Source organism: Syngnathus floridae, chromosome 11 (genome assembly GCF_059516105.1).
Source record: "Syngnathus floridae isolate MCC-2025c chromosome 11, RoL_Sflo_1.0, whole genome shotgun sequence".
In the NCBI taxonomy this organism is placed as follows: Eukaryota; Metazoa; Chordata; class Actinopteri; order Syngnathiformes; family Syngnathidae; genus Syngnathus; species Syngnathus floridae.
The window spans coordinates 10,285,582-10,303,147 of NC_142423.1; the positions used below are offsets into that span (position 1 = coordinate 10,285,582).

Here is a 17,566-nt window from a genome sequence, read left to right on the forward strand (position 1 = left end):
ACTCAACCATAAAAGAAAAAAAAACTTTATTTGTTAAAAACTAAAATAATCATTCCCAAGTTCACATGTCTAAGTCGTCACCATCACTCTTCAGTTTGTTGCAGAGACTGAAAGATGAGATGTTTGTGTTACACATTTTAAGTTAGAGTTCCCAGTCATAAACACAAAACAAAATGTGACTGTCCCGCAAACTAAATCACAGCATCCACTTCATAGCCTACAAAACATATCTGTACCATCGTTAACCTTAATTGATGAAAGGTACCTGCTGAGGTAGGAGTGCACGTCCGAGAAGCCGTGATATTGCGCAAGAGGGAACAGGATGCCGGTGGGGCAGCGGCCTTCTCGTTGCCGGCAGAAGCTGCAGTTGCAAATGCCTCGGCAGGGAGGGCACTGCCATTCCTGAGTGTGCGTACACAAATAATGACTTCAACAGTTTAGGACTTTTATATATGAAAGTCAATGTTATGTTGGAGGGTCTAACCGGATCCAGCAACGCCTTCTTGACATCCTCTCCGTATCGGTTCCTCAGACACGGCCCGCAGAACTGGCCCTGGATACCTCGGCAGCCCTCGCTCCGGCAGCATGTCTTTGTGTCAACCGTCTTTTGCCGACATTGGTGGCACGTGGAGCCCTGAAAAGAAAAAAAAGAAAAAGCTCCATTAATACGTATACTGCACGTCCAATGCAAAACATCCTGAAAGTGGTAGAATACAAAAAAATAAAATTTAAATAACATCTTAAATGAAATTTTAAAAAAGATTACTTGCATTAAAATATTAAAAAAATCCGCAGATTACTTTTATTTAAGCAATCATTTTTATTCATTTGGTGTTTGTTGATTAAGACCATTACGGGGTTATTAATTTGATAATCGATTTACTGTTGACTAATCGATTAATTTTGACACCTCTAGCGTGAACCTACGGTGACTCTGTTGTAGATTTTGTCTGTCATGTGGTTGGCCACCAGTTGAAGTTCATCCTCTGTGATGTCGTCCACGGGCCGGATCACGTGAGGGTTGGGATTGGACCGTGGGGTGCTATGTCGCCGCGGAGCTCGCCGCACCTGGAAACCAATGTAAATTACATAATATGAACGTGCTAAAATTTGCAGACACTATCAAGACAAGAGAAACTACCTCCAGAAGCTCTTCTTCCAAGCTGAGCTCGAGCTCATCCTCTCGTGCGCCACAAAGGTCCTCGCATCGGCCCATGGAGCGAGTCCGTCGGCGGGACACCTGCTCCGGGTTCTTCCTGGACTTCCGTATCATGCGAGGTGGATGCTGTAGGCAGGTTTGTACACACACATCACTGAAAAACACTCACTGGCCCTCATGTTAGATACACTTGCATAATTCATAATTGTCTTCACAAAGGATACAATAGTATTTCTTCTTTGTCTACTCACAGATATTTTTTCACTGGGCTGCTTTACTTCTTGTTTTTTCAGAAGACTGGTGCTTCCAGACATCTTCTGCAGGTCCGCCATCAGCTGAGCCAACTATTGTAGCAGAGAGCAAATTAAACACAGCAGATTCTTTTTAAGTCTAGCTGCAGCGACTTCTAAATTTCTGCTCAATTGTAAGTGAAGTGAAGGACTTTACCATGGCTTTGTTTGCCCTGATGTTTCGCTCTCTCTTCACCAGGAAAGAGTCTGACTGACTCTTTTGGGTACCCTCTTCCTCCTCTCCGGCATCATTATCATCATCACAAACACAATCATCATCGGAATTGTGGTCAGTCAGAGACGAATGGAGAGCCACCCTCAACCTGAAGGTTTTTGACGTTTTGGCAATCTGTTGCTTGGAGGTAACACAAGAAGGCTGGTCTCCATTTTGACCTTCATATTCATCTTCCAGGTCACTATTCTGCATGGGAGAAGCAAACAAGTTTCATTTCAATGCACCACTGAAGCACCATATTATATTATACAACAACTTAAAGGTGTTATAATTGTTCTATTTTTTTCTAACTATGACCACACCATGTTTGTGCTCTGCTCACATTTTGGTTTGACTCCGTGGCCACACATACTACCTTTTCATCTGTCAGTCAAAAGTAAGACGAGCAAAAACAGCAATTCCATAAAGGAAGACAACCACACGCAAACACTCACAATAAAATGAACATGAAGTCTATGAACATAAAATGGTGCACCTTGTCACAGGGGTCGCTCAGTTCATCTTCACAAAAGCCGTAAAACGTTTTTCCACTGTCAGAGTCTTCAGCAAAAATTTCAGCCAGTTCCTTTGTGAGGTGCAACATCCCTAAAACCTTCTGGTGGTTAAAATCCCAACAACAAAAGCCAAAGAGCGTTTAACGACGCGACGTTTGTGACACCATTTTAATTATGACGAAACAGGAAGTGCCGCAGGTAACGTTGCTTGCCAATTAAGACGATTGAGTGCTCTTTTTCCCCTTAAGGGTAGCGCGAGCACTATCACACTGCTTAAAATCTCCACCCGCGTCATTTCACCTAGGGGATTTAAACAGACAAAACAACTTGTATTTTTAATATATTTCTGTTGTAGTTTAGGTTTTATTTCGTGACGCCGTGGTTATTTCGTGACGCCGTACTTTTGAACCCTCCCTGCGTTCCGTAGGTCGCAATTGTGCGGTTTATTGCCACCTTGTGGTGAGTTCTAGACATTTGTCTGTTTTGCCAGTTTTGAGTTGGTTGACTTCATTACTTTACTGTCAGATTTTGTGTTAATTTCAGATATTCTGATTTTAAAGTCTCTCTTATCACAATGATGTAATGTACATATAGTATAATCCACAGATCTAATTGTGGAATTATTATTTCAACCTTCACGTGGGGGGGCATGGTGGAATTATGGTTGGGGTTCCTACCTCACAGGTCTCAGGTTCAATTCCCAGCTCAGGTTGTCTAGAATTTGTAGAAACATGTAGGGATTGTTGTGTACATGCAATTTCCAGTTTCTTTTACCAAAAGATAGCTGAAAAGATCAGTGAGGAAGGGCTGGAGAAGAGCTGTAAACATTGGAAGAACCGGAGTGGTATACAATGTAAGCCAATTAAAATACAAACCATAGCAACAATTAAAAAAAAAAAACATCTTCAGTAGCTCTATTTCTTTATTTTGTACCTTGCGTCAATATAACTTTTGTCATGTGACTTGTACCAATTCTTTAAAAGGACAAACAGGGCAAATAAAAGAAAATAACAGCATAATTCTTTTTTTACAAACTCTTACAACAAACGAGAGCAAGTGTGTATAGTAGTAGCTAGTACAACATTGGACATGAAGTTGTGTGAGTTTATCTCCTGAGATCTGTCTGTGCTGCGTGAGGAGTTGTCACCGGGATTTTTTGCCGAGCTGCTACAACAATGACACCGTGTGCCAAAATCATCTGCCTTTTAAGGGCCCACCAATAAAGTGAAGGACTAACCCGATTGTTGGTCTGCTGTGTATGGAGTTATTGAACACATGTAAGCTACAGCTGTGTTGCACGGCAGCTAGAGTTGTGTATGAAAGGGAGAGGCTAGTGTGTGCATCTCCGAAGCCAACCTTGGGGAAGTAAACCAAAGTGTACTAACTTGGTGGAAACATCATTCTGTCTGTTTTCCTCAGGTCCTCATTAAAATTAACTTTGGTGGTACGGAAACAGTTTAATACCTGAACGCTTTGTGTAATTATATTGCTTGGCAAGAAAGAAAAAAAAACTTGACACATTCACACAATCTGCATTTTGTCTACACCACTAAATCTTCATGGCTGGTTTTATTACACGTAACCCACCTGCCACTGTTTTAAATGTATACACAAAAATTAGTGGAAAGGAAAGCTGCTTCAAGAAAAGTGTACATTATTTTTAATCTCTCGTTTTATAATCATTTTCACCCTGCCACCGGAGATGGGTCATCATCTTGAGGTTTTTTTTTTTTTGAGGGGAGGGGGTCACTATAAACAAGTTTCCATCTGTCATGGGGATCTGTTGGTCCAAGGCGAGTCAATGGGGGTTAGGGTTGAACATCTGCTATTCTGGAGTGACTCTGAATAAAAAGTTCAGCCACCATCTTCCTCCTAATGTCCATTAGTCTCAGGCGCTGAGGCTGGGGTCGAAGGGGTGGACGAGCGAGACGCCACCGGAACCTTTTCCCCGCCAGGACTGGATGCGGAGGTCGCGACATCGGAGGTCGTGAGCACCGTGGGGGACACTCCGGCGGCGGCGGCCGCCGCCACCCTAGCAGCGGAGATGGCGGACACGGGTTTGGGCTGAGCTTGAAGTCCGGGGCTGCAGATGAGGTGGTGCCGCTCCCAGTCTTTGTGCTGGCAGAAGGAGCCGCAGTAGCGCGCCGCGTTGCAGCCGCTGCACGTCTCACTGGCTTTGCGACCGCAGTTCCAGCAGCACTGTGAGAAAACACAGGACGGCGTGTTAGTAAGAAACTAGGCTGACTGCGGAAAAATTTATATGTGGGCTCACCTCACTGGAATCCTCTTGCTCATTGATAACCATGATGGCATCCTCCTGAGCCTTCCTCTTGGCGTCGGCCAGCGTCTTTTCCATCTTGGCCCGCTCGGTTGTGATCATCTCAAAAGCTTTTTGCTCGGCCTCGGCCACCGCCTTCTGCACCTCGTCCATGGCCTGCCTCTTCACCTCGTTCACCGCCTCCTCTGCGCACGGAAAGAGCGACGCTGTTCGGTTAGCTTACGGGGACGGCAAACGACAGGCGATCCTTGTAGCGATTTCTCACCTGCTTTCCTCCAGATCTCGTCTGTGACGTATGCCGAGCCAGGTCGTGGGGCAAAGTCTCGCTGAGACTCTGCAGAGAGATATAGAGGGTTAGTGTGTGAGTATTCCTTTCACAGTGGTTTACTGAGCCATGTTGAGTTTTGCGCCATATGATCCTGCAGATTGCTCATGATGTGACTTTCAATGCAGCTGACTATTTTTGCCGCATTTTTTTTCTAAATCCCATTTATGGCTTCCAATAGCAGAGGTTCCCCACCCTTTACTTTGGAAGCGATGCAAAACGGGGTTCTCATATCTGCTTTGGAGACGCAGCAGAATTGTTGTTTATGGTCGTCACATGTGAGATCTGAAAGCCTCTGAGAGGAATGTGTTTGGCTTGGACGGTGGGGAGGCGGGCCTACAAGCTGTGTCAACATTCTGTGTCTACTTGCATCTCTCTATCTGCCTGCAAATCACCTTCATCTCACAGTGTGTCATTCGATACGTTCTGCATCACAAACCACAACATCAGGTAAGCCTGCAATATTTAATGATGTCATAGTCTTGCTCTTCTGCGACCATGCAGTCTTTGTTGATATTTTTTATATATTTTTCTTTTTCTCGGACGGCAGGGCTGTCTTCCCGGCTGTGCGGGGGCCCAGATGGTACTTGTGCACGTTGGCCAGCTTTGTCTCGCTGAGCCCGCAGGATGGCCCTTCTGTGGCCGATATGGCCCAGGCCAGTCCTGGCACCTGTGAATGTGACTGTGGCCCAGCGGGGGACAATCCAAGGCTAGCCTGGCAGGGCACAGCTGAAGCGGAGTTCTTCCTGCCTCCACTAGAGGGCAGTGTCAGTCCTGTACTGAATCGGTATTGCTCTTTCTTGACCTTTTTATCCCCCTTGGGATTGTTGTTTTGGGGTATGTTAAGATGCCCAAAAACTCACCATTTATTGCAAGAGCATGTACGTAGGTATCCTGGTCACAATGTACGTATTTGAGGGGGGTAAAACTTGAGCCCCCAAAAGACATAGTAGCATCCCTTGTAATGTTTTATTCCACTGATTCACACAAAATTGGGTGGGCTTTTCTATATTATAAGCGAATGCACGAAAAAGTCTCAACTTTACAAGGACCCGTGCCTGAAATGGAACAGGCGGTCACTCATTTTGGTTTGAAGCAGCCATTTCGGATAAATTCCAAGGTTGTAGTTTAATGCACTCCTACTAGGCAATTTGCCCAAATGAGTCCCAATTGAAAGCAGGTGTCCCAAACAGATGGGCACTTTTAAATTGCCAAGATTTTTTTTTGCCTATGCCATCAAATGTGGGAAGAGCATGGCGCCAAAGTTTTGACTTTGACGATTCTTGGAACATTAAAAAAAAAAAAACTCGTTCCCACACTCGTGTCCTCGATTCAAATGAAATTGGGTGGACATGTCAATCATAAGAGAATCCTATTTTAGTTTGAAGCGGCTATTTTCTGCAAATTCCTCGGCTCGTAGTACGACGAAACACGACAGACGACCAATGCCTGAAGTAAACAACAATCAATGTTTTGATGATTTGAACAAAATCCTCACCAGACTCTGCAGAGTGAGGGCTGTGCGTTTTGGAGAAGGGTGCCAAGCCACCTTTGCGAGCATCCTCCTGCTCGCTGGAGCGCCGCCTCCAGTAGTTGAGCTCCTCGCGATCCGACTCTTGGCACCGCCGCAAGACGCTCACCGACCGCCGCGTCTTTTCCACCATATCCACGATGGAATTCAGCACCTGGACACGACAATGTTGAGTCAGCCTTTATTTCATTTCTCTAGAATTTGTCAATCAAGGAAACTTCATTTTGTATATTGTGTACATTTTCTACTTCATTGGAAATAAAATCTGGCAGTTGACCAAGGATTTCTTTTTCTTATTCAGTTGTATACTTGATATAGTTTGTAGTATTTATGTCAGGATAATGAAAAACACTCATGATCTGAAAATATGTGTTGATGCAGCTCTCAGAGAAGACACAAAGGACACTTACGTGATCCAGATGCCTCCATTCATCAGCCCACTCTCTGTCAGTCAGCCTGTGGTCCACCGGCTCCTCGCGGTAGCCCCCGTTAGTGCCTGATTAAAAACACACACACACACACACACACACACACACACACACACACACACACACACACACACACACACACACACACACACACACACACACACACACACACACACACACACACACACACACATACACACATACACACACACACACAAATGAAACCAATAAATTATTAAACATCCTTCTTCATGCAAAAAAACCCCATCATCCTTCCAATCTGTAACATGACAGCAGTGTCCTCACATGGCGCGTAATAAATACACAGTTTTATTTTTCGTCCGTTTTTTTTGCACATGACACTACTATTGATTTGGGGGAAAAAAATGAGCAAGAAGAAGGACGAGAAATAGCTGAAATGAAGAGGAAAAGAGAAGCCCCGTGATGCAAAACAGACCTTCGGCACCCGGAGCCGGAGCACATCTGGAAGTCAGCTGTCAAACACACACTCACACACACACGCCAAATGTCTCCGCTGGCACCCTCCCCTTGCGGATCTCCCGGCATTCCAGTAGGGAGACACTTAGGCTGAATGCAGTGGCTCTGATATTTAAACACAACCAGCCGCGTGCTGTTTGCGATCATAAAAAAACACATGTGCGCACGACACGTACACATATGCACACAACAAAGATGTAGGAAAGCGCCAATCTTGGTAAAATGCAGAAACAAACAGCCGACAAGAAGCCGCATGCACACTGGGCGTGCTGAGAAGAAGAATGGTGGCTCGCCTCGACCTCCTGGTTCTCATCAGCATTCATCAGTTCAAAGCCATGCGTGTGTGTGGAATAGTGTGTATGTGTCTCCAGTTAAGTGGCGGCAGGCGGGCGGGAGACTGTGAGACAAGGGACTAAGACCTCATAAACACAGCACCTCCACCAAAAGCATATCAAGGTGTGTTTGAGTGTGTGTGTGAGAGGACTGCAGCCATTTCCAAAGAGAGCTGACAAGCCCCCTGAAACAGAGGGCAGATATACACCAGAGTCCATCCAGCCGCTCACGGACAGCGCACCTCTGTTTATACGTGGCACGCCGACGATACACTGAGTACCGATTCATGGGGGCGCCATTAAGCAAACACAGGAGACCACCCTTCATCAAGCAAGCTATCCAGTGCACCTCAAAGAAAAAAAAAAACCCTCACGAAGGGTGAAGCATTTTATTTTTGGCAGGCACAACGTTTCCTGCTGTCGAATATTTTTGCGTACGCAACGGCTTCACATACTAGTTAGCGTGCGGCTCGCTTGGTGATGAAGTGCTGCCTCCGGGAGTGAAAATGCAAACTCAGTTTTTTACTGTCTTTTTGAGGGTGCTACAGTTTAAGAATAGATTGCTAAATTCATCATTTATTTCCACAAAGTAGTTGATGCTATGAATTAATTACCTGGCAGCCTGGGTCGCTCTTTGAGCTCTCGTAGCTCTAACATGCGCTGACTGTGCTCGCGGTGCAGGATGTGCGGCGCGGCAATGTCGTCCAGGGCGTAATGCTGCAGGGGCGGCGGCGTCGGGTGCAGCTGGGCGTTGAGCGGCAGCGGGTGCGCGGGGCTGTGTCGGGGAGCCGGGCTGATGGTGCAAATGCGTTTGGCGGCTGGCTCCATGGCCACGGGCGGCCGTTCGTGGAAGCCGTTCTCCTTGACCCTGAAAGTCATTAGCGGGTGCGGTCAGACGGGCTTCCGCTGAATCGCGGGCGGTCTTAAATTCGGTTATTCGAGCTCACCTGCCCGGGCTGGGCCGCTTAACGGCGGCGTCAGAAGGTTCCATGAGGAGCTCGGAGGAGTCTGGAGAGGAGGCAATGGTGGTGCTGAGCAGGAGGTGCTCGTGCTGGGACAGGTACTGGGCCGGGGTCTGCTTGGCCGCACGTGCGCAGTGAAGCAGCTCCCTTTGTAGCAGGGGTAGGTTCGCCTGGAGATTACAAAAGAAGAAATCTGCTTAGTTGCAACTAAAGCAACAAATACAACAAAAATCCATTACTCGACTTTGGGTGCTGAGTCACAGCACAGCCATGCACGTTGACACACAATCTTGGAAACATTTTACAACAAACTCTTCTACCCCACTTGGGATTTTTTTTTCTTTTGAGAACTTCTCTGTCTCCATCCTGTCCTCAACATTTCTCTTTTTTTCCCTTTTTCTTCCTTGTCTTTAATTAGAAGCAGACGCTGGTGTGCTTGCAATTACCCCACTTCCTCTCTCTGCTGAGTAAATAAAAGCCAAGAGTTGTCCTTTTTTTTTTTCATTTTGCAAAGCATTTTCAAACCATCACGGCGGAGGTTTGCACAAACAACGTGACCACTTCTTCATATGGCCATTATTACCCCAAATGTACACCAGATTTGCCAAGGAACGATGTTGACATCATCTGTAAATCTTATCTGGAATGGAGGATTATATTGTAAAATGACTTTCGTAATGTTTAACTGTTTCGAGATGATTGTTTGTGGTATTTTTACGATTTGAACAATTAAACTAGGCAATTACTAGTCCATTATACAGTAAAACAATGAAATTATTAATTGTGTTTTTTCTCTACTTGCTAATTGCTGCTTGATTATTCATAGATGAAAAGACAATAGATAGACATTTTTCACTTTTTATCTAATGCTTACCCAAGTTATTAAAATAAAAGTTAACTTCATAATTAACATTTATTTGTCTCATAATTTCATGAATTGTATAATTTTCTTAACATTTTACATTTTTCATCTATTGCTAGTGCTTGTCCATTTTTATTTTTGTGCGTTGGTGCAATAAACGTTAGGAAAGCATTAAAGAGAGTAAAAACATTGGATGTGCTTTTTTTCTCTCCATGTATGAGGGCAAAACCCTGTTCAAGTCCATCCCAAAATTGGACTCTGAAGGTCTGCCTTGTTTTTATGGACTGGGATCACAAAAAGGGGTCTTCCCCAAACGGTTCCCACAAAGTTGAAAGCACAGAAAGAAAAAAGGGGTGGTCTGGCCCTCACCCCCGGGCCGGGCCCCTAACCAGTGGATATTTGAGAAGAGGCTCTCTCCTTTTTTTTTTTTTTTTTGGCGTGGCGGATGCAAGATCGGCGGCGCCTCGGCAGCTGAGCGCTCTTCACGGGACAGCGGCGCTCAGAGCCCATAAAAAAAAAAAAAAAGGGGGGTGGAAGGCAAGACTTTATAGGCATGTTTCACACTTCCGACTTTCTATTCCCTCCGCCTCCCCGTTCCCTTTGCCCACCAAAAAGTCTCCCTTCTCCTTCGAGAATGAAGTTGTGCCCCCCCCCACTTTCTGTCATAAATTAGCAAAAGCAACGGAGTTTTCTCCTCTCAGGACAGACAGATGGAGGTGAGTGAGAGGTAAATGCGTAGAGAAAAGAGCCGCCGCGGGAAGATTTACAGGCTGCTTGTGGGACCGAAAGGGGAGATCCTAAATAGAAAAGTATACACTCCAAGAGACGTCTCTCGGTTACAAAATGGGGTTCTCGGGGGCGCCGTTAAACACACGACGTCATCTGTTGCGCATTAGGTCATGATGGTGAAAGCATTTTGAGGAAGCGTTTGCTAAGTTCAAAGCGTCACGGGGTCGTGCGCATCCACTCCACTGCTGTCATGAATTGAAAAGGCAGCAGATAAGAAGAGTAATGGCGCGCACTTCAATAAGTACGTAGAAACCACACTTTGCAATAGTGCACAAGTGCATCGCAGGTTCAAAGGTTGTGACCTATACTATTGTATCATATTAACAGTATCATTCTTATTTTCTAATCAACATTTTACAATTATTTACAAAAATTTACAAAAATATATTTTATCGTAAGTAAATAACGTAACCACCGTTTTCATTTTAATTAAAAAATTAAAAAGTAATTTTTAAATAAAGAATAATTTCTTAAATTACAATAGGGACCACACAGATGTCATTTTATAATAATTTGATTAGTTATTAATAAACAATTTTTAAAATTCATTTTATTGTATTTAATATTTAAATATTCATCAATGTATAAAAAAAAAAAGTAAGAACCGGTCATGTCTAAACAGAATAACTCCAAAATATGTCATCAGATTGTGCAGGTGTTCCTACTGCTGTGGCCTATAAGGCACAGAAAAGGTCAAGATGAACTTGGAGTGCCAGGCTCATGTTTTCTAATAACACCAAAGCAATTAAATAGTCGTGTTAAAAACAAAGACATATTTTACGAGCGAGAAGGTCGAACTTGAATGTTTTACCTTGAGGAAAGGAATAACAAACGGCCTCAAGGGGAAGTTGGTGGCCTCCTGAAGCCGCGAGTGAAACTCCTCGATGGTCACTGTTGAGTTCTACAAACAGAAAGAGACAATCAGTCTCATGGATAAAAGATCCATGTCGCAAATCTTTTCTTTTTTGCAATGCTTACCACCAGAGCCAGCACTAAACTACGGACGCTATCGCCGATCTCCGGCGAGATATCGTTGCCGAACTGCTGCAGCGTGGTCAGGAAGCGTTTGAGCTTGCTCAGCTGCCGCGCGCCGCACGTGGCTGGCAACTGCTGGTTGGCCAGCGAAGATGACGACGACGACGAAGGTCCGTTGCTGTAGCGCTGCGGCGGCGACGGCACGGCGTTGAGTGTCGGCGGCGAATGGTGGTTGCCGTTGGTCACTGCGAAGAAGACAGCCGCAAAGAGAACATTGAAATGATTATTTTTGTACTATAAATCCACGTCGGCGATATAGTGACAGATATAACAATGAAATGTTTTTCATTTGTTTTGCAGTTCATGCACTTGACTCTTTGACTTCTGTCTACTGGAACATTTCTGACGCTTTTAAAAATCAAAAGACGTACATGCGGTGGTGGAGAAGGAGGCCAGGCGGGGGCCGCTGGGGTTGATGGAGGGCAGGGGGGGCATGATGATGGCGGCACTGCTGCTGCTGCTGCTACTGGGAGCTGATCTGGAATGAGTCTTAGCATCCACAGGAGAACCGGGCATGGCAGGGCTCTTCTTCTCTCCACTGTCTGCAAAAGAGGAGGCCAAACTTAGATAAAAGATCCATTTCCTATGCAAAGTTGACAAGTTGCCTTCAATCCTGTTTCTTTTTTTTTTTTTTTACACAAATATAGACACTATGACAGTTTTGGTTTAACAAGTTATTTGTTGTTAATGTATATTATAATTTTATTTCTTGAAGTACTTTTCTGTAAAAGAACATACGTCCCATGTCAAATTGGAACATTATTGGTGAGAGTAAAAAGCCCACAAAAAGCTTCACTTCTCGTCATATGCTCCGGCATTAACCCCCCCAACCTCCCATCAAAGAGCCAGATGTCTAAAGTTTAGCCCCTCGCTCTCGACCATTCAGATCACTAACAGAAGAAATGTTAAAGAATGCTATTGTGCGCCTGGAAGAATGCCCCTTCATTGAGTGTTGCGGCCAAGAAGGGGGATGGGGTGGGGGGGCAAGAAAGAAAAGAGAGAAAGGGGGCCGGGACTATTTCACGCTTTACTAACAAGATCGTCAAAGCTTTTGAATGTTAAATGCAACTTTTCAATATGCCACGGCCGCTGAATGAGACCACCAGATAAGGGGGCATGGGGCTTGTTTGGGTACCGGCCGGGGGTGTCATTTATGCGGCATAAGGGGATGCCTTTGTTTCCTGCGGCTCCATGGAGGCGACGTACCCCCTCCTCAACCACCAGTATCTCCATTTGGAGTGGATCAGACTTTTTTAAGTGCTCCAAGAAAGGCCGATTAATAGACACGCAAGGCCCGGCGGGGTCGAAGTTCATCCTCGGAGAAGGCCTTTTAAATACGGTTTCATGCTCTTTCCGAGTGGCCTCGTCATCAATGGAGCTCTTTATGTCTCTTTTACGGCCGATGAACTCTGCACGGCCCTGTGCAACAGGTTCCCAAGTTTATAAAGATGGAGGCCTTAAGATGAGAGCGGGCCACGCATAACAATGGAGGCAGAGTTAGACTCTCACGTGGGCTTTGGGATTTCAACCTCCAAAGTCTGTAACACACAACTTTACCCATTCGGGATAGTTTAAGTAGAGCCCTGAAACGATAGTTATTATTATAAAGATTGATGTGATATAGAAATGCTATACGTATTAACACATATATACATATATACAGTAACTACAATAGCTAATTAGATGCAATATTACATTTTGAATATTCGAAATGAATAGAGTGTTGTCATTTCAAGTTTTAGTTGTGGTCTAAAATTAATTTGAATAATCAGATAAAGTAAACATTACTTTTAAAACAAATTTGATAAAAAATGCACAAATAGTTTCATATACAAATTTCCTACAATATGTCCGTAGTATGAATATATGATGACATAATAGTGTCCATCCATCCATCCATCCATCCATCCATCCATCCATCCATCCATCCATCCATCCATCCATCCATCCATCCATCCATCCATCCATCCATCCATCCATCCATCCATCCATCCATCCATCCATCCATCCATCCATCCATCCATCCATCCATCCATCCATCCATCATTCAGCAGCACAAGGCAACTCGAATATGATGCTATACAAAAATATGTCTGCACAAGCTTGTGGAATCCATATTCGTGCCTCGCCCCCCCCCCCCCCCCCCTCCCCCTCGTGCTGCCCATCTGTCGCGCACATGCAACATCTTTGACTGTTCAGCCTGCTTCTTCTCCGACTACCCACTGTGCCTTGGCTGCCACCGCTCCCTCCTGTCCACCTGTTCACCAACAAGGGGAGCAGGAAGGACGGACACACACGCATGTATCTACCGTATCTGCGGTGCCAGTGCACAGCAGGGTGCAGCCTGCAGCGCACACACGGAGACACACTTGCGTATGGTCAGGAAATTAGACTGACATCTCAATAACACAATCAATGAAGCATATGGCCTTCGTGTCAACACTGAGAACACACGACACTTATTAAACCGGAGAACGCACATACTGACATTTGATGTCTCTAAAGATTCTCCATTTCTTCTTCTACTACTATTTCGTGTTGGGTCTGTCACATTTTGAAAATTGGTTAAGACAACAAGGGGGGGGGCTCAGATGTAAGGTGAGCCTGCACGGTTGCGTGACTTAATGTGGCTGGCAAGCAACCCAGTTCGCAAAGCGAAAGTCATCAGGAGTGTTTTGTATAAGGTTGCTTAGGCTTACGTGGTTTCCTAATGATTGTTACCACAGCAACCTATAGGGCACATCTGTCTCTTGGTTGCTAGCCAGGTGCTGCTTGTTTGTTCAGGTTCAGGTGATGCACGTGCGCGTTAAAACATGTAATTGCCTCGGTGGCTGATGATTGCGAACGAGGCGGAAAAAAAACAGTCCCGCGACTGCTCCATTTAAATGTTAATTTAGGGCAGCACGGGAGTTCAGATATATGACATGACGAGACGAAAACAAATGTGCAGGATTTATCACGCTGATGGTTTCACTCCAAAGTTAACTTTCAAAGTGTGTTTTATGTGTGAGTTGCTATCTCTTGACCGCCTTTTGGAGATGAGGTGAGAAGAGACGTAACGCAGGCCCCACTCATTTATCAGTGACATCACCGAAGCACTCGGGAGGACACATTTTATTGCACTTCTGGTAAAATAACAATTCTCAAATCTGCAAAACCAACAACTTTTTGGATAAAAATAAAATGAGATCATCTACACTTGTAAGTCAAGGCAGCGGCATATATTTTTTGAAAGAAGCGACACGTGTCTCCTTTGCGACAGCACACACATCCTAAACAGCCTTTGAAAACAGCAAATTCATTCGACCTGTTGAGTGGCTGCGAAGGTTATGACAACAACAACCTGACACCAAGAAGACCACGCGCTGTCGAGTGATAATGGTTTGCCGCGCTTGTGTTGACAACACGTGTGTGTGCGTGGAGGTCAAGAGGGAGCACACGACAGAGGAACAGATGTGCGCCGCATTGTGGCGCTTGTGCATGGACGGACGGGGACCAGGTGCGGCCTTTGTCTGCTTCGCATTTAAGTCCACTCGCTCTCATTCAGTCGTCCTCGTGCCTCACGACACCACCACCCTCCCCCTCCGACACCCAGCCAACCTACATGTGCTCACTAGGGGGAGGGCGGGGGCACTTGGGGTGGAGGGAGGGTGTATTGGAGCACCCATGTTTCCCTTCACAGGTGACTGTTGGAGGTCCCAGCTGGCCAAAGCTCTTAGCACATTAGATCCATATCATGCAGTACAACAGTTCATCACCATGATGATATCCCCGTTTTTTTTTTTTATTATGACATTTTAATCTGGGCTGAGCTACGAATGGTCAATGAAGTTTTTACATTATACCATCGAGACTCCTATATTTGTGAAACACTTAAAAATTGGTTATATGGCACAGGTGGAGCTAGAAGGTGGGGCCACCGGGCCACTGCCCACGCCCACCCCTGAAAAATGTTCTAGGCCAGATAATTAATTTTTAGGCATTTTCCGATTTTTCTGGGAACCCTGAGCAGAATTTGGATCCTGATTACCGTGTTTGAAATTTGCGCTATTACCCACTGAACCACACAACTCCAAAATGTTCGACCAGCTTTTGTGCATTTTTAAAACAACCCTACCTGAAAGAGGCGCCTGGTCAATGTGCCCAGTATTTTCTTTTTTTAAAAGACCCAGTGTCAAAAAACATATTGGTCATAAACATGGCTGTCACGACTGAGACTGAAGAAGGTTTGTTGGTTAGGTACGAGCAGGGAGAGGCAGATGAAGAGCAGGCGGGGCTCAGTTCAGGAACAAGGCTAGAACATACTGTTTTCATTGGGTTTCATCAGAAAGACAAGCATGGCTGTCGGACTCCGAGCCAGGCTGTTTTTCTTGGCTCCGCCAACCGCCTTCCTGCGCCATCGACTACATATTTGGCGCAAGCCCAACGTCAACATGCCGCTCTCTTCACTCAGGCCCAGGGAGGGGTAAGAGCCGCCGGACTTGCGGTACTGCCGAGATATTTAAGGTGAGAAAAGTATTGGGCTGCGCCAGAGGATAGGAAATCAAAGAGGACTAAGGGGAGGATAAAGGCAAAGTGAGGTGAAGGACAATGAGTCAGGATAAAAATGTTAGTGTGACTTCTATGTGAGAAAGCACAGATGTGTTCCTGGAGCGAGGAGAAGCCCTGGCGTAACCTCGTCGCTCGGTGGGATGATTAGAAAAACACAGCTGTAATGCAGCGTGCCGCATATTGTGGAAAGAAAAGGAATCAGGGGATGGAATTGTACTTAGTGGGAGAGGAACTGCGAGAGGCCACTGGCGAGGCATACAGACGGTATCCATTAGAGTAAAAAAAAAAAAAGGGGAGCAAAAAAAAAAAAAAAAAAAAGCACAGTGATGTCGTTCTGGAAGCGGATTGTTCGGTACTGCTGCAAATGAGGTCAGAGCTGGTAGAGACCGGATTTTGGTAAGCCACGCTATGGTTAGAAAAGGTAAACCCCAATATGGTTAAGGCAAGCTATGTGGTTATTTTAAATACGCAAGGTATCATTCTTTTTATGTTTAGTTTGACAGTAAATGTCAACTGGGAGTGTCAATAAATAGCCCGAGGCCTTTTCTTTTTTTCTCAGAGAATCTTTTGACTAACTTTATCGGACAAAGTGCTCCTTGTTAAGCAAGTTGCGCGACTGCCACCAAATCTCTGCACGTCACGGAGGAGCTAAGTTTAGCCTGGGTCGTTAGCGGGTCTTTTGTTGAATGTGCTTTTTTTCCCCAAATCACATCCATAACACAGTTATCATTTCTGTTTAATGGAAATATAATATTCTAAGGATCCAGAGATTCTTTTCTGTGCAAAAAATAAAATCACTGGTTGTAGGTGAAAAAGTCAAAGAAGCAAAACAACTTCACTAGCATGCAATTGCCTGAAAAAACCCAAACCGCTGTTAAAGACATTTTGGGGTTTTGGTTATGCTCAATTTGGGGATCTTGGATTTGTGGTAGTGCACCCATCAACACATCATCACCGACTTTGGGGAAACACTTTCACACTATTGGCAGATCGAGTAAGTAAGGTAAAGTTGCCCATGGAAATAATGGCAAGCGGCGCGTTAGGACATCTGCCTTACACTTGAAGGCTCTGGATTTGTCCTTGGGACAAGTGTGAATGCTTGTTTGTCTATATTTGCCCAGTGACTGACTGTTGATCCTACTTCTCTCGGCGAACGCCAGCTGGGATGGACTAAAAATGCCGACATAATAAGTAATAAGAAAATGGATGGCTGGAAATCTGGAAATGGAAAGCTGCATCTTTAACCAGACGATCAATCACTTTTACATCTGTCAGCAACCATCCAATCACAGAGTTGTGGCTTGGGATTCCAGTGATGGCAGTAAATTTAATGTGTGTGTGTCTGTGTGTTTGTGCGTATTGGCTACAAACACCAGGTGATGTCTGTTGCCTTTGTCACACACGTGTGTGTGTGTGTGTGTGCACACGCACACACGTACGCACGCACACACTTAAGGTAATGGATTAACTGCCTATCTGGTTACTAGCCTTCTCACCTCTCTGTTGCTAATTGATTATCCTGCCTATCAATTATCATTCATGTGAGCCAGCATTCGAAATTGGAAACGTAGCTTTTCTTTGCTCACCCAAAAATGAGCATGAAGTGCATTCCTGTGCAGTTTTAAAGCTAGAAAATCCACTTAAACCAAAAACAGAATTGTACACACACGCACGGGTTCTCCAAAGTATTTCATAAAGCAGAAGAGAAAACGTGGCGGCTGACCTAGATCAAACGGCGTGTCAGGGGACCGCACGGTCCCAGAATTGGGGCTGGACCAGATGTCGCCATCACCACGT

General features: G+C 45.1%; 2 protein-coding genes across 4 annotated transcripts in view; both read right to left on the reverse strand.

Annotated features, from left to right (window-relative positions):
- Positions 1–9: 9 nt before the first annotated feature.
- Positions 10–2,385, reverse strand: LOC148391019 (cell division cycle-associated protein 7-like). The gene is made up of 8 exons (XM_088390661.1): positions 2,160–2,385; positions 1,607–1,870; positions 1,411–1,503; positions 1,142–1,285; positions 928–1,068; positions 485–634; positions 266–402; positions 10–107 (listed from the first exon to the last, which is right to left on the reverse strand). Exons 1-8 carry the CDS (start codon positions 2,265–2,267, stop codon positions 62–64), a joined length of 1,083 nt encoding a protein of 360 aa, XP_088246787.1. The 5' UTR covers positions 2,268–2,385; the 3' UTR covers positions 10–61.
- A 697-nt stretch (positions 2,386–3,082) lies between these two features.
- cbfa2t2 (CBFA2/RUNX1 partner transcriptional co-repressor 2) overlaps positions 3,083–17,566 on the reverse strand; it is a 60,761-nt gene continuing 46,277 nt past the window's right edge. For all 3 annotated transcript variants that reach the window (XM_088390650.1, XM_088390652.1, XM_088390651.1), the window contains 10 exons: positions 11,590–11,760; positions 11,162–11,403; positions 10,995–11,084; positions 8,518–8,702; positions 8,185–8,438; positions 6,723–6,808; positions 6,280–6,466; positions 4,722–4,790; positions 4,451–4,641; positions 3,083–4,377 (listed from right to left, as the gene is read on the reverse strand). In XM_088390650.1, the coding sequence (XP_088246776.1) occupies positions 4,051–4,377; positions 4,451–4,641; positions 4,722–4,790; positions 6,280–6,466; positions 6,723–6,808; positions 8,185–8,438; positions 8,518–8,702; positions 10,995–11,084; positions 11,162–11,403; positions 11,590–11,734 (1,776 nt within the window). In that variant the 5' untranslated portion in view covers positions 11,735–11,760 and the 3' untranslated portion in view covers positions 3,083–4,050. The remainder of the gene's footprint in view (positions 4,378–4,450; positions 4,642–4,721; positions 4,791–6,279; positions 6,467–6,722; positions 6,809–8,184; positions 8,439–8,517; positions 8,703–10,994; positions 11,085–11,161; positions 11,404–11,589; positions 11,761–17,566) is intronic.